Source organism: Oncorhynchus tshawytscha, linkage group LG11, assembly GCF_018296145.1.
Source record: "Oncorhynchus tshawytscha isolate Ot180627B linkage group LG11, Otsh_v2.0, whole genome shotgun sequence".
Classification (NCBI taxonomy): Eukaryota; Metazoa; Chordata; class Actinopteri; order Salmoniformes; family Salmonidae; genus Oncorhynchus; species Oncorhynchus tshawytscha.
This window is the reverse complement of record NC_056439.1, coordinates 23,059,440-23,075,759: the sequence shown is the minus strand read 5'-3', so window position 1 is coordinate 23,075,759 and position 16,320 is coordinate 23,059,440. Positions and strand designations below refer to the sequence as shown.

The following is a 16,320-nucleotide window of genomic DNA, read 5'->3' as shown; positions in this document are numbered from 1 at the left end:
TGTGTCTGCTGCTGAAGGATGTGTGTGTCTGAGGCATGGGCCAGTGGTTGGGATGGAGAGAATGGAGGGGCTCACTGACGTTGCATCACCTCAGGGTTAAATTCAAAATAAAACTTAGGTGGCTATAGTAATAGGTAGCAACTCTCAGCTCTCGAGGACATCCGCATCTGTACCAGGACTTGCTGCGACCTGATAAAATAAAAATCCAATACACCTTTATTTTGCCCAAAACGTAGAGTTGACTATACACTGTACAGTATGTCTATTCAAGGATATTTTTATTTGAGTGTTTGTTTGACAATCATTCAAGTCCATAGAAAGAGACATAAAGCACACACTTGTCGTAAATTAAATCTCTATCTTCAAGTGAATCATTTACCCACACAGTCACTGTTGTTTATTCAGTGAGAGAAATCAGCTGGTACTCCTCTGGAAAATAAACTGTGTTATAGTCACTGTTCTGTCACAGCATTGCATTGCTGAATTCTCCCAGTCTGAATGAGGAGGACTGTTTGGCTGGCAGGGCTTTGAAAGGCTCAAACAGATCAAGGTCTGCTGATAGACGATATTGACTCAATAGATTAAATTATTTCATGAAGGATTTCATAAAGAATATGGTCTGGATTTACTTAACTGTTTCACTAGTGATAGTAAGCAGGCAGTCCATACAGTATGATGTGTTTTGGGATGTTTTATGCCCTATTCTTGAGACAGATGACTGGACATTATGATTATTAAGACAAATATGATGCTGGTGGTTATTCTCGTGGCCCCTTGTATAAAGCCTATTTTGTGTTTCAGCTAAAAAACTACTGTACTGTGTGTACTTTACTGGATGTCCCAAGAGAGGAAAACAGTAAAAGATGAATCACTTCCATTTCCCCATCTCTCCCATAAAGATATAGCCTTTTGACTATTTTGAAACTTACGGAGATTATGCTTATACACTCTTAGGAAAAAAAAGGTGCTCTCTAGAATCTTAAAGGGTTCTTTGGCTGTCCCCATAGGAAAACCCACTGAATAACCCTTTTAGGTTCCAGGAAGCAAAAAGGGTTTTCCTGTAGGTACAGCAGAAGAACCCTATTTGGAACCTTGCGTCGTTGTGTACCACAACCCTTTTTGGACATATACCACACACCATGGGGACCTATTGCTTAAGTGAAGTCTCGCCTGACCTGCGATACAGAGAGCTTGAAGACGCCATTGTCGTGAATTGAACACCAACCCTCACCAACACAGACAAACTTGAAGCTGGTAGAAGCCTCAGCGCTTAGTTCTTCTTCCTCCTTGCCATATAATTAAGCCAACTTAACATCAAAGGGTTGTTATGAGTTGTTTTCATTGAGGTACTTTGCATATTCCTTACTATTTTGTCATCTGTTTCAAACATACAAAGCAGCAATGAATCCATATTCCAGGAGCAAGTTCACAAGATTATATAAAGCTTACATTTTATGATGCAGACTAAGACCTGTTACTGAAAATGACAGAACCATTTGGATGTTGTGAGTTTCCTCCACAGGGCGATGAGTCAGCACAGCAGACCTGTTGTTGGAATGGGAGATACCGTTGGTAGTAGCACTGCTGGTGACTAACCATGGCTGTCCCAATTGACACCCTATCCCTTATACACCGAGTATACCAAACATTAGGAACATATTGAGTTACACCCCCCCCCGCCCTCAGAACAGACTCAAGTCGTCGGCGCTCCACAATTCGAAGGCATTCCACAGGGATGCTGGCCCTTTTAGGTGGTGGAGCATTCTTGATACACATGGGAAACTGTTGAGCGGGGAAAACCCAGAAGCGTTGCAGTTCTTGACACAAACCTACCTACTACCATACCTTGTTCAAAGGCACTTAAGTCTTTTGTCTTGCCCATTCACCCTCTGAATGGCAGACATATACAATCCATGTCTCAATTGTTTCAAGGCTTAAAAATCATTTTTTAACCTGTCTCCTCCCCTTCATCTACACTGATTGAAGTGGATTTAACAACTGACATCAATAAGGGATCATATCTTTCACCTGGATTCACCTGGTCAGCCTATGTCATGGAAAGAGTAAGTGTTCTTAATGTTTTGTATACTCAGTGTGTTGTGCACTACTTTTCACCAGGGTCCATCTACTTTTGACCAGGGCCCATAGGTTCACTATACATGTATAGTGAATAGGGTGTAATTTGGAATGCACACCATGATATCACAGAGAAGATTAGGCTTAATAAACAAACACATCAATACACCCAAACTTATGCACCACCCACTACCATTTCTCCATGCCTTTACAGTGATGTAGTGCCATTGAGGCTTGTGGGAATGAACTGTGTAATAAATCTGCATAGTGTCGTGTTAGGAAATAATTTAGCTGACAGGCTGTCTTCACAGATGTTATCTCAGAATAATTTATTTTGTTGGCCATTTGCACTTTTTTCTGTAAGAAGCAAATTGCATGTGTATACTAGCAAATGATAAGTGCATACATTTCCAGTTCAACATGGGAGGCTGTCATTAAGGCCTTTTAACATTAGTATCTCCCATAGCCAGCTGTTTCATGCCTTCTGGAGGGCACCCCATAGAGCATGGAAAACCTCTCTCACACTGTGACCAACTAGTTTTCAATCAAAGAGGAATTAATTATTATGGTTCTTTCCCCTATGATATCAGACAGTGAACACCACCCACCATCATTGGCTTGAAGAGGGCCAAAAGAGGTTTGTCACAATTTATTTAAAGGGTATACTGTAGGATTTCAAACATGCATAACCCATACATCCATAAGCAGGACATGAGCGTTTCATAACAAAGACAAAACAACAAAAATCTCAATCTGCCGCTGTTGACATGATGTATTGCTTATAATTGTGGTATGAAGGGTTATGAATGTGTTATGTAGTCCTTAGGTCCATTTTTTTGCAAGAGGTACCAATACGAGTAAAAGGTGAGCTGAGACCTTACTTTATTAAAGCGGTACAGTTGTATACCTGCAGTCCCTCTCTGGCAAGAGCAGAGACATTTTGCATATCGCTCTAGAGGATGCGATGTGATCAAAGAGCCAACAGTGAAGCAAGTAGGGGCTCGACAGCACCTGATGCAACGGTAACAAACACTAGCAACGAGCTTTGACTTTATACACATCATCCACCCTAACCCTCAGTATTTGCACTCTGCTATAATGTCAATCGGATCTGTTCAACCGCTCAGTTCCGAGTTTGTCTTTTCATAAGGAAGCTTTTAGCAATAGATTTTTCCAACACCTTGTGACATTTATTGATCATAAGGGCTATGTTTGCATCTCAACTGGCACCCCATTCCCTATATAGACTCAGACTATATTGATTGTGCAGGGCTGAAAGAGAAGGCTATTACTAAGAAGGGTGTAAGGACCAATGGTTGAGATTCACAAACAACACTTACATTAGATGAGAACACACACTAGTGTCTGCTGGATCATGTCTATTTCCAGGTTGATACAGCATGATCTTCACACTTGCATGACATGGGAACCTCACACATTGTCTGCTCTTGGAACTGATTTGAATTGAACTATTGGCTTGTAAAACAATGGTATTCAGTGTTATTCAAAGAGCATCAGGTTACAAATAGGTTTCTGCTATCAGGTTTCTGGTAATCCATTGGATGCATAAAGTGCTCACAGATCACTGCACCTGTACATAGCCCATCTATAAATAGCCCTTCCAACTACCTCACCCCCCATACTGTTATTTATTTTGCTCCTTTGTACCCCAGTATCTCTACTTGCACACTCATCTTCTGCACATCTATCACTCCAGTGTTTATTTGCTACATTGTAATTATTTCGCCACCATGGCCTATTTATTGCCTTACCTCCCTTATCCTACCTCATTTGCACACACTGTATATAGACTTTTTCTATTGCATTATTGACTGCATGTTTGTTTATTCCATGTGTAACTCTGTGTTGTTGTTTGTGTCGCACTGCTTTGCTTTATCTTGTCCAGGTCGCAGTTGTAAATGAGAACTTGTTCTCAACTAGCCTACCTGGTTAAATAAAGGTGAAATAAAAAAATAAAATAATAATAAAGAGTGGTTTTGTTTGAAAGGAGTAAAATCCGATTTTTACAATTTCCCTATGACCTCTTAAATTAGAAGCAAAACAGCAGGCATAATGACTCCAGGATCAAGTGTGTACTTAAAGTAAAAGCATCATCCTTCTTTTAGAAATATATTCTCTCCTCCTATTTTTACTACAAAACTTGTGACAACAATGACACATGGTTAAAGTTATGTTGATTGACCTATTAACGTGTAAGCTGCAATGCTCTGAGAGTGCGAGAGATAGAGAGAGAGAGAGAGAGATATAGAGAGAGAGCTCTGAGTGTTTCATGTTTGTAATGAACAGACTCTGATTCCAATGCCTTGTTCTTCATATTGACAGATGGAAAGGTGCCAATCCAGAACACTAGGATCCTGTGTGAAACAACTCCCACTTGTTCTCCACCATTCAGCGTTGGTTGGAAGAGAATGGGCACCTTCCCTGGAATATTTACGCTCTGTTTCAGTGTAGTTTGAAGGAGAGCATGAAAATATGAACACTGAAGCTACATAAACAATTGGACAAAGCTTCCTCAGCCTTCCTACTTGTCCCTGGTGTTTTGTGTCACCACAATTGCAGAGGGACAGCTGAGCCTGAGCCCACACCCAAAACAGACCCAGACAATGGAGCTTGGACTCCTAGCTTCACTGTTAGAGATATTGCATTATGACTGACAACAAAACAGCACAGCAATGTTTGGATTTCCAACTCAATGTAGAAAAGGCTTTTCTAAAAGGGCTGATAACTTTGTGTCAGTTGTGAGTGACACATTTTCTTTGATACAATGATCAGTCCTCTTATAAACTCCCTAGCACATTTTTTGCATTTTACATGCACATTACAACATGTAAGTTGACCATCACATACCATGATTGCATATGGATATTCTATCTACTAGTCGTCAACCCTTCTGGAAAGAACCAAATACATCAGTTTGAAATTAATTCTACAATGAATTTCCACTTCAATGACAAAAGAATCATCAACAGCAGACACACAAGTAGCAATGACACTAATGTGTATAGAACAGTGTATAGGCTATTGGTGAGTGAGAGACAAGCTGTAGTGGATTCCCCCTCCCCTCTAAGTCAAGATAAAAGCAAGAGCTTAGCAAACAAGGTTTGGCAAATCTGCTTAAAATCCACTAGCGGAGCATTGAAAGTATAGGCCTTAGGGTGAGCAGCATACTATCTAGTATTAAAAACCTCACATGGCATTGCTCCAGAGAGCTGCGCACTATCCCTGAAAAAAATGTGTCTGTCATATAAAACCCTCATGGAATATTATTGTAATTCACATGGAATGTTAATGAAATTATTCAGATTGACTATTTCGTATGTACATATCCCAATAATGAACATGTTATAACTATGTAATAACATGGTTTGGCTCCACGCTCCACCACCAATATGTGTCCGTAGCCTTAAAAAGTCTACTGTATTTTCAAGTAGGGAAATCAGACAGGCCAGGCTGATGCACCATTGACAAATTTACCGTATAAATGCTACAGTCTCAATGAATATGTTTATTCTTGGTGATGATCCCCAAGTCCTCGGTATGTTTATCAGTATCACACAAATGGGCACACCAAACATTCAGACATTAGTTCATAGATTGAAATTCTTCATTTACACAATTACATAGCAACCATGCACGAGCGCCGCGCCCCCGCTTTGAGCCCTGATGGAAAAGTTACTGAGAGTGATGGTGAGAGCGTTATGTATCAGTCGCCATTACTGACTGGGATGAGAGGGGAGGGAGCAAGGTCTCGGAGTACACGCAGCTAACACCAATAACACTAAATATATGAATACAATCACATTTTTAAAAGAAAGAGTATACTCCGAACGCTCCCTGTGACTTAAAGGACACGAGCCGTTGAGAAATGGAATTTGCTGGAGTAAAATAATACACTTGGAATGCTATCTTTTTTTCGTGGTCTCGGGAGCTGGGAGCGACCATGTTAGGTAGGGGAATGTAATTTGGAATGGACTGCATCGAGTTTCTTCATTAGCTACACTCTGGATAGCATTGTCTGTGTCAAGTAAATTCCAAATGGTTCTATTCACGATCAAGGGAGGTAACGAAATATTCCGGCAAGGTCCTTGTAGTTTATATTTTGCGCTCAGTGAAATGTATTGTTCGACTAACACTATCTTGCTAGCTAGCCAGCCAACGTTAGCCACAGCTTGCTAGCTAGTTAGCTAACGTTAGCAGGCTAACCTCAGCCAGAGGACTGGAAAGCGAGCATTTTTTTGCGTGGTTTCGGGGAAAGGCCCGCGAGCTGGCTAGTCATTCTTTCATGCAAATATCATTGATGGGTTGTCATTGTCACAGTTTATGAATACAATGGCATAGTCAGACGTAGCCGTTTATTGCATGGGTTACTTTAATTGTACCAATAGTGCGCAGATTAAGCACGCCAGCTAGGCCAATTATTAACTTGCAAGCTAACGTTACTGTCTAGCTAATGAACCTATGATTGTTGCAAGATCGTTCATGTGTTGGTTACTCGCAAATTGTCTCGAACAGCGTTCTACTTTTAAATAACCTCTACATCTCGTGGTAGTGGATTGCTTTCTAGTGAGTTTTCAACGTGTGCCTCTCCGGCGATTAAATTCTTGGTTGTATGTCATTATCATCAATGACGGGGGTTGAGTAGGGCTCACAGTTCAGAACGTAGTTAGCAGACCTTGAATGAAATGTAGTCAGGTACTAGCTACAACTCATAATGAAAGGAAGTCAACTACAGAGTGAAGGTGGCGATGGTTTGCAATTGGCTACCTTCTCACTTGGATACTGATATTCACATATCTCGCTAATAACTAGAACTGCAATAGCTATGTAATAATAGCTTCATTAATGTCTAATACAAGCGTTGGACGGTTGTAGCTACATTATTGTGTCAGACGTCAATTTGACTGATTTGCTAAGTCTGTTTGCTATGTAACATGTCATGGTGGGGTGTGTTGCATGATTCTTACGACCATACACAGTGGAACAAATAATAGCCAGTATTGTCAAAATATTCAGTAGATGGCAGGTGCAACAGTAACCTGCAACAATAGTATTGCTTGGAGTAAACTGAAACGGAATCCATATTGAATGATGATGAATAGTAGTTTATTTCTAAATTATTTGTGGGTCACTGGTCATTCCACTCAAAGTGGAAGAAATATGTTTTTTATGGAGTTACCAATATACTGTGGGGGAAAAATACACTGAAAAGAGTCACTGACACTGAACATGGGATTTATTTGTATTTGCTACTAACAGTCATTTCTGTAGGTTTGGCTTATGTGACACAGTCTCTAGAGAGGAAATAGCATGCTGTTCAGATTTTGTCATTAGGCCTGTGGACTGTTTGCACCTTGACAATGACTCACTGCAATAACACCAAATGGCACCCTATTCCCTTCATAGTGCAAAAGTTGTGCACTATATAGGGAATAGGGTGCCATTTCGTATACAAACCATATTAGGTCTATGAAATCAGGTTTTTGGGGTTCCTATGTGTGTTTTTCAATAATACACTTTGTTTTTCAGTGAGGTGATAATAGGGGAGAACCTGCTTCCCAATCGCAGTACGAGGATTTAGGAGGAAAGAGGGATTCATCACTAAAGGGACGAAGCCATGATTGTGCAACACTACCCTATCTAACCAATGGGAGTGGAATGGTAGCTGTGCTGGTGGAAACCTTTCCTGAAAGTGACAAAGCAATGACAGGGGGAATATAATGGCCAAGAACAAGGAGGCACGCCCCCTAACATATGCTGTCAGTGTTGTTGGCCTCTCAGGGACAGAGAAGGAGAAGGGCAACTGTGGTGTGGGCAAGTCCTGCCTATGCAACAGATATGTGCGCTCCAACGCGGACAGCTACTACACTGAGCACACTTCTGTGTTGAGCACAATTGACTTTGGAGGTCGCGTGGTGAACAATGATCACTTCCTCTACTGGGGTGAAGTGCCACACCGAAGTGATGACGGGCTCGAGTGCAAAATTCAAATCATTGAACAAACAGAGTTCATTGATGATCAGACTTTCTTGCCCCATCGCAGCACAAACCTGCAGCCCTATACTAAAAGGGCTGCAGCCTCCAAGATACAGTCTGCTGAAAAGCTGATGTACATTTGCACCGACCAGCTTGGCTTGGAGCAGGATTTTGATCAGAAGCAGATGGCCGATGGGAAACTGAATGTTGACGGTTTTATATTGTGTATAGACGTGAGCAAAGGCTGCAATAGGAAATTTGAGGATCAGATGAAATTTGTCAACAGCCTTTATTCTCAAATGGTCAAATCGAAAAAGCCTATCGTCATTGCTGCAACAAAATGTGACGAGTGCGTGGAGCAGTATCTAAGGGACCTTCAGGCATTCGCTGCAAGCAAAAAGAACCTCCTGGTGGTAGAAACGTCAGCTCGATCTAGCATCAATGTAGACCTGTGTTTTAATGCGTTAACCCAGCAGATGGACAAAACACGAGGCAAACCCAAAACCATTCCTTATTTGGAGGCCTACAAAGTTCAGAGACAGTTAGTAGCCACAGTGTCCGACAAGTTTGAAAAGCGGATTGTACAAACCGTCAGAGATTATCACACAAGTTGGAAAATGGTGAGTAACACGTTGAAAAACCACCCTGACTATGAGGAATACATCAACCTGGAAGGCACCCGAAAAGCTAGAAACACCCTCAACAAGCACATAGAACAGCTGAAGCAGGAACATATCAGGAAAAGGAGGGAAGAATACTTCTTGAGCCTGCCAAAAATTCTCAATAACTTGCTCAACAACTTGGAAGAACTTGAGAACCTTAGCTGGTCAGAGGCTCAAAGCATCTTGAAGAGCAGGGCCGAGTTTCAATTCTGGTTTGTGGTGCTGGAGCACACCCCGTGGGATGAGACGGACCAAATTGACAAAGTCAATGACAGAAGAGTGCCCTTTGATCTCCTCAAAACGTCGGAAGGGGAAAAGATTTATCAGAACCATGTCCAACATCTGTTCTCAGAGAAAAGACGGTTAGAAATGAAGGATAGATTCAAGAAGACGTTGGATAGAGTCCATTTCATCAGCCCTGGACAACCCTGGGAAGAGGTCATGTGTTTTGTCATGGAGGACGAGGCCTACAAGTATATCAGTGAATCTGATCGCAGGGATGTTTACAGCCAGCATCAGCAGGAAATAGTTGAAAGGGCCAAAGAGGAATTTCAGGAAATGCTTTTTGAACACGCCGAGCTGTTTTATGACCTTGATTTAAACGCCACCCCAAGCTGTGACAAAATGAGCGAGATCCACACTGTGCTCAACGAAGAGCCCAGATACAGAGCCCTGCAGAAACTGGCCCCGGACAGGGAGTCACTTCTCCTCAAGCACATCGGGTTCGTCTACCACCCCACAAAGGAGACGTGTCTGAGCGGACAGAGCTGCGTTGACATGAATGTCGAGCAGGTACTGGCTAACAGGCTAGTTCAGCTGGACCACAGTCGCTCTAATCTCTACTATAACAGTGCCAACATTGAAAAAGTCAATCTGTGTCTCTTGGGAAGAGAGGGTCTCGCACAAGAACTCGCAAATGAAATCCGAGCCCAGTCCACAGATGACGAGTACACCCTGGATGGGAAAATCTATGAACTGGAGCTTCTGCCTGTTGATGTCAATTCAACGTTGCTCTTTAGCCATACATGGGCGTCGACCTTCAAACCTCACGGAATCTTCTGTGTCTTCAGCTCCATAGAGTCGCTAAATTGTATTGGCGACTGCATAGGGCGAATCAGGGCAGAGATTGCACAGAACAGGAGGGAGAGATACGCTCAGCCATTGCCATTCATTCTAATCCTAGCAAACCAGAGAGACAGTGTTTGCAAAAATATGCCTATCTTGAGGCATCAGGGCCAACAGCTTGCAAATAAGCTACAGTGCACCTTTGTAGACATACCCTCTGATACTTTCCCGCGGAAGTTTAATGAGTTACAAATTAAACAGGCTCTCAGAGCAGTATTAGAAGGACTAAAGCACAACTTTGATGTGACGAGCCCTCTGCCTTCCATCAAAGACATGTCAGAGACCGACTTGAGGATCGTTATGTGTGCCGTGTGTGGGGATCCATTCAGTGTGGACCTTATCCTTTCACCTTTCCTGGATTCACATTCCTGCAGCGCAGGGCAACCTGGCCAAAGTAACACTCTGATCCTCAACAAAATCATTGGCGACAGTCGCAGAAGAATACAGGTCACAGTCCTCTCCTACCACTCCTCCATCGGAATCAGGAAGGACGAGCTTGTCCACGGATACATCCTGGTCTACTCGGCAAAACGCAAGTCCTCCATGGCGATGCTCAGAGCTTTCCTGGCGGAGGTCCAAGACGTCATCCCTGTTCAAATGGTGGCCATCACAGACAGTCAAGCCGACTTCTTTGAGAACGACGAAATCAAAGAGCTCATGACTGAAGGGGAGCACATCGCTACGGAGATAACCGCCAAATTCACAGCTCTATACTCTCTATCTCAGTACCATCGGCAGACGGAAGTCTTCACACCGTTCTTCAACGAGGTGCTAGAGAAGAAGAGCAGTATCGAGAGCGCCTTCATGTACGATAGCTCTCGAGACTGCATGGGTGCGAGCGAAGATGTCTTCCCCCAGTCTCCCCACAGTCATTCCCCTGCTTACAATTACTACCCTGACTCAGAGGATGACACCGAGGCTCCTCCACCTTACAGCCCCATCGGGGATGACGTGCAGCTTCTTCCAACGCCTAGCGAACGTGCTAAGTACAGGATTGATCTGGAGGGAAACGAGTACCCTGTCCATAGCACACCTCTCAGTGACCACGAGCGCAACCACAGAGTGCCTCCCCCGGTTAGGCCCAAGCCTATACTACCCAAGTCCAACGTCAAGAAGCTGGACCCCAATCTCCTGAAGACCATCGAGGCTGGGATGAGGAGCAACAGACGACAACGCGGCCCCATGGCCCACGGTGAAGACGTTGAGACGTCCGACAATTACGCAGACCCCATAGACACTCTCCTGAAATCAAAAGGCTTCAGCGACGACATCTACGCTGTCCCGGAGGATACCCAGAGCAGGATTGTCAAAATGCGCAATTCGTTTGGGGGGCTTCACGTCTTGCACGGGGATGAGGAGAACGGCTTCGACCGCAAGGCACAAGCCAGCAGGAGGCCCTCGAAGTATAAGCACCGCTCAAAAATACTCTTCAGCAAAACCAAGATGTACCACAGACGTGTCCACTCCGACGTCAGCGACGATGAGTCTGGGCCGGCCATGCAGAAGAAGAAGAAGGGCAGGGCCCATCGGGGCAGTGAGGAGGACCCCCTGCTCTCCCCTGCTGACCCCTGGAAAGGAGGGATAGACAACCCTGCCATCACCTCTGATCCAGAGCAGGATGACATGAAGAAGAAAAAGAAGAAAACGCCAAAGACAAAGGAACCCAAAAAGGTAAGTGTTCTGATTCTTCATCTTCTGTGTAATCGTTTCCTATATCATTTTTTAAAAATGTTGTTTTAGATAGGCCTAATACTGTTAAGAGAAATCAAAGCTATTGTACATGTTATATGTAATTGTACATTGTCTTAACAGCTGGTCATACAATACGGTGATCTCAAGCACTACACATGATTACTATGAAAGAGATTCAGAATCGTCTGCACTGTGAAGCAAGTCGATGTTTTATCTATCACACTGAGAGCAAACGTGACTTGCAATTTCTGTTCAATATTGCAACATCACATATTCCTTGCCAAACATGCACTCCCATTCCTCAGCAGTTAAGACAAGCTACAACACAAGCAGTGACAACATAATCACGGTTAAATATGACCGCCATATTGCAGGTAGCCCCTTCTGTTGTCATAGTTGAGGAGTGATAGGAGATTTATGCAGTTGAAGAATATCTGGGCATCCCACTGTATTGAAGTCTGGTCTGGCTACAGTTGGCCAGATGTTAAAGGCATTTGGAGGCAGGCAGGGTTCCCAGGGCTTGGAGGAAGTGCACTGAGGCATGAATCAGTGGACAGCAGTTATGTCCAAAATGGCACCCTATTCCAAATTTAGTGCACAACTTTTGACCAGAGCCCTATGGACTCTGGCCAGAAGTAGTGAAATATATAGGGAATAGGGTGACATTTGGGACATAAGGGAGAGATTGGCCTGTTAAACTATATTCTCATAAACTTTATATTTTCACAAAAATACAGTAGTTAAAGCATCACAATTATGTTTCAAAGAGCTTGCTTCATTCTTCATTTTGTAAATGATTTTGTTTGCATATAACAGGGCAATCTATCATACAAAAATGTTTTGGCTAAAAGCCAAACTTCATATATTACAATCATGAATCGGTGACAGTACAGTAGCACTACTGCCATGAAGAATATTCTCATTGTTTGAACATTTTGCTTCCTTTGATAACCAGGCAACAGAACATTGAACAAATAACAAAATATTATTTCTTGCAAGGTGTTTTACACTTGTGGGGGATGACAACTCTTGAAGAATTGACATTCAAAGGATTTACTTTTTTCTCTGTCTTGAAAACGATGCTGTAATATTGTCTTTCGCTGTATTTTTGTGTTATTCACAGCCAAAATCCAAGCCCCCAAAGCCTTTGTACCCACCCACACGGAGGAACTGGGACAGCAACTACTTTGGTGTTCCCCTGCAGAACCTGGTCACCCCGGACCGGCCAATCCCCTTGTTCATTGAGAAGTGTGTGGACTACATTGAACGCACTGGTAGGTTACTTTTTATCAGTTCTCCCTCATCTCTGATTTGGGTTGCTGTTGCTATTTGAGTGTGTGAGCACGACGCTGTAGTAGTGTATGTGGGCGTGCCTTCCATTTCTCTCTTGATCGTAGGCAACCCCAAGTACTGTATCTGTTGCTATTTGGTCGGAATTCACTTGAGCTTTTTGCGGCCGCTGCTAACAAAATGTGGGATTTATTCCTGCTGCCTTTTCACTACTAGCTGACAGTTCTTGGGAGTTCAGTTCTATGATAATATGATAACTCCTCTGCCCCAACAGACTGGCATGACCTTTATGACGGACCATCGGTGGGGTTTTGGTTATTGTTCAGTGTTTCCACTATATTTATTTAGCAGCGGCACACCACCACTGTTAAATCAGTCGCCACTGAAAAAAATAGACGCAAAAAAATCAAATATATACATATAGAGAGAGATTTTTCTTTTCTTCTGCCGATACGTGCTTTTAAGATCAAGAGACAAGTTATAACATCTGATCCTCCGAGAAACCTCCAAGGTAACTAGCTAGCTAAATCAGATTGTATTGGTCCCATACACATATTTATCAGATGTTATTACGGGTGTAACTAGCTTGTAATCCTGGAAGTGTAGCCAACCCTATTAATAGATGTATAAAGGTATGCCCCAGGATGACCAAAGCCATCAACCCACCACTGCTTCAAAAAATCCTAGGGGAAAGACTGCCGTTATTGCATTATAAACCACTGAATTCCAGGAAGAAGAGAGGATGAATTTATTAGAGCTATGGTGTAGTTCCTTGTAAGGGTCCCCTCCTGTTTGTATCGACTTAACCTTGCTTAAGATCTTCTGAAGCGCTTACGTAGCTCACTTGATCCTTTTAATTGTTGGATCTCATATAATGTTAAGGGTTAGTCTAGTGATTCATTAATTTGGCCCATGAGTTTTAAACAAGCTTATTCACTGAGATGCCCAGCTACATTTGTTCATAATCCTTTAGTTGTCAAATGTAGCATTGTAGCAATATTGTTTCCCTTTGCAATGAAACAAAGGTCTTGACCCACCTTCATATCTGCAAAGTGTATCAGTCACCAGCTGCAAGCAATGACTGGGGAAAGAAGACTCTGCTAACTGCTTACACACTCAATCGCGGTTTTCGTTAAACTTGTCCTTTTTCCTCAGTAATAAATTGCATTTCAAGGGGGGTAGAAGAGGGGAGGGCGAGCGACGGAGCATGGTGAATGATTAAATGGAATTTGATGTTGATGCATTTGGAAATCTCATTGGCCATTATTGTCTAAGCACTTAGCCTAATGCGAGAGAGGGCAATATTTTGAAGGCAGCAGCAGAAATCTCCCTCTAGGGTATTGGTTATGATATCTGATTTGTAAATCTGCAGTTCACAGTAGTGTCTGGAACTGGAAACGATATCCTCTCTGAGCTTAGTGAACCCACCATGCAGCATTTGTTTTTTTCATAGATATAAGAAAGTGGTTTTCCATTAATTTTGGGGGGTTGAATGTAATCTCAGAGCATATGTTAACCCAAACTGGGTAAAAAAGATGATTATTTTTGTTTGCTTTGAAGTCAGTGGAATAGAGTAAAAGTCTGAATTAATTCAAGTAGTAGTCATTGGAAACTGCCTGCTATTGCTTTCAGGGGCATCGTGCCCCCCTACTTCCCTTTACCATGCTTTGTAGCTGACCACCATATTCAATGGAAACATTGACTGGTTAGGCCTACTAATCAATACCCAGTGAGTGAGTAGCTTAGTAGTCGGTCTCAAACAAACCAACATGGTGGTGAATTTCACACTGGTCCGAGTAGCCTAGTTTGTGGCCAAAAGAGTTTGTTTTCTGTTGGTTTCTTATGACAATTGTGATGAGACTCAGACAGGGCCTGAATTTAGCTCTGGGGACCTTGGTTTCCACTGGACTGGAAGTCCTGTGCTAAGGAAATAGTTATAATAGGTGGCAGACTAACATCGGATCACTGAACATAACATACAACAGCACAGTGCTGCAGAGTGCAGGAAGAGAGTGGCTGGTTTCATCAAGAGCCTGAAGAATACTGAAAGAAAATAAGCAATCACATTCAATTAACAGACACCCATGGCAGGCCATTTTCTCTCGGCATCTCTCCTCTCTCTCACCCTTTCTCTCCCCTGTTGCTATGGGCCCTCTCATCTCTCCACATCACAAAATGGAGGAAAGAAAATGAAAGAATTAATGACGTGCTGTGTAAAGAAGCATGTTCACACTGGCATGCTGACTAGTAGCTAATCTTGGGTTATATATACAGTTCCAGTCAAAAATGTGGAAGCACCTACTCATTCCAGGGTTTTTCTTAATTTTTACTATTTTCTACATTGTAGAACTATTGTGAAGACATCAAAACTATGAAATAACACATATGGAATCATGTAGTAACCAAGAAAGTGTTAAACAAATTAAAATATATTTTATATTTGAGTAGCCACCCTTTGCCTTGATGACAGATTTGCACACGCTTGGATTCTCCTCAGCCAGCTTCATGAGGTAATCACCTGGAATGCATTTCAATTAACAGGTGTGCCCTGTTAATCTGTGAAATTTCTTTCCTTAATGTGTTTGAGCCAATCAGTTGTGTTGTGACAAGGTAGGGGTGGTATACAGAAGATAGCCCTATTTGGTAAAAGACCAAGTCCATATTATGGCAAGAACAGCTCAAATAAGCAAAGAGAAACAACAGTCCATCATTACTTTAAGAGATGAAGGTCAGTCAATCTGGAAAATGTCAAGAACATTGAAAGTCTCTTCATGTACAGTCGCAAAAACCATCAAACTGGCTCTCACGAGGACCGCCACAGGAAAGGAAGACCCAGAGTTACCTCTGCTGCAGAGGATAAGTTCATTAGAGTTACCAGCCTCAGAAACCCAGATACATGCTTCAGAGTTCAAGTAACAGACACATCTCAACATCAACTGTTCAGAGGAGACTGTGTGAATCATAGTCAAATTGCTGCAAAGAAACCACTACTAAAGGACACCAATGAGAAGCAGAGACTTGCTTGGGCCAAGAAACACAAGCAGTGGAGATTAGACCGGTGGAAATCGGAGTACAAATCTGAGATTTTTGGTTCCAACCGCCGTGTCTGTGAGATGCAGCCGTGTCTTTGTGAGATGCAGAGTAGGTGAACGGATGATCTCTGCATGGGTGGTTCCCACCGTGAAGCATGGAGGAGGAGGTGTGGTGGTGCTTTGCTGGTGACAATGTCGGTGATTTATTTAGAATTCAAGGCACATTCAAGGCACATTTAACCAGCATGGCTACCACAGCATTCTGCAGTCCCACTATCATTTGTTTTTCAACAGTACAATGACCTCCTGGCTGTGTAAGAGCTATTTGACCAAGGAGAGTGATGAGTGCTGCATTAGATGAACTGGCCTCCACAATCACCTGACCTCAATCCAATTGAGATGGTTTGGGATGAGTTGGACCGCAGAGTGAAGGAAAAGCAGCCAACAAG

The 16,320-nt window shown here is 42.7% G+C and overlaps 1 protein-coding gene across 1 annotated transcript in view; it reads left to right on the top strand.

Moving 5' to 3' along the window:
* The first annotated feature begins 5,798 nt into the window (after window positions 1–5,798).
* Window positions 5,799–16,320, top strand: part of LOC112244951 (rho GTPase-activating protein 5) — a 38,142-nt gene continuing 27,620 nt past the window's right edge. Inside the window, exons 1-3 of the mRNA XM_024412852.2 lie at window positions 5,799–6,044; window positions 7,624–11,528; window positions 12,673–12,823. Of these exons, the coding sequence (XP_024268620.1) occupies window positions 7,815–11,528; window positions 12,673–12,823 (3,865 nt within the window). The 5' untranslated portion in view covers window positions 5,799–6,044; window positions 7,624–7,814. The remainder of the gene's footprint in view (window positions 6,045–7,623; window positions 11,529–12,672; window positions 12,824–16,320) is intronic.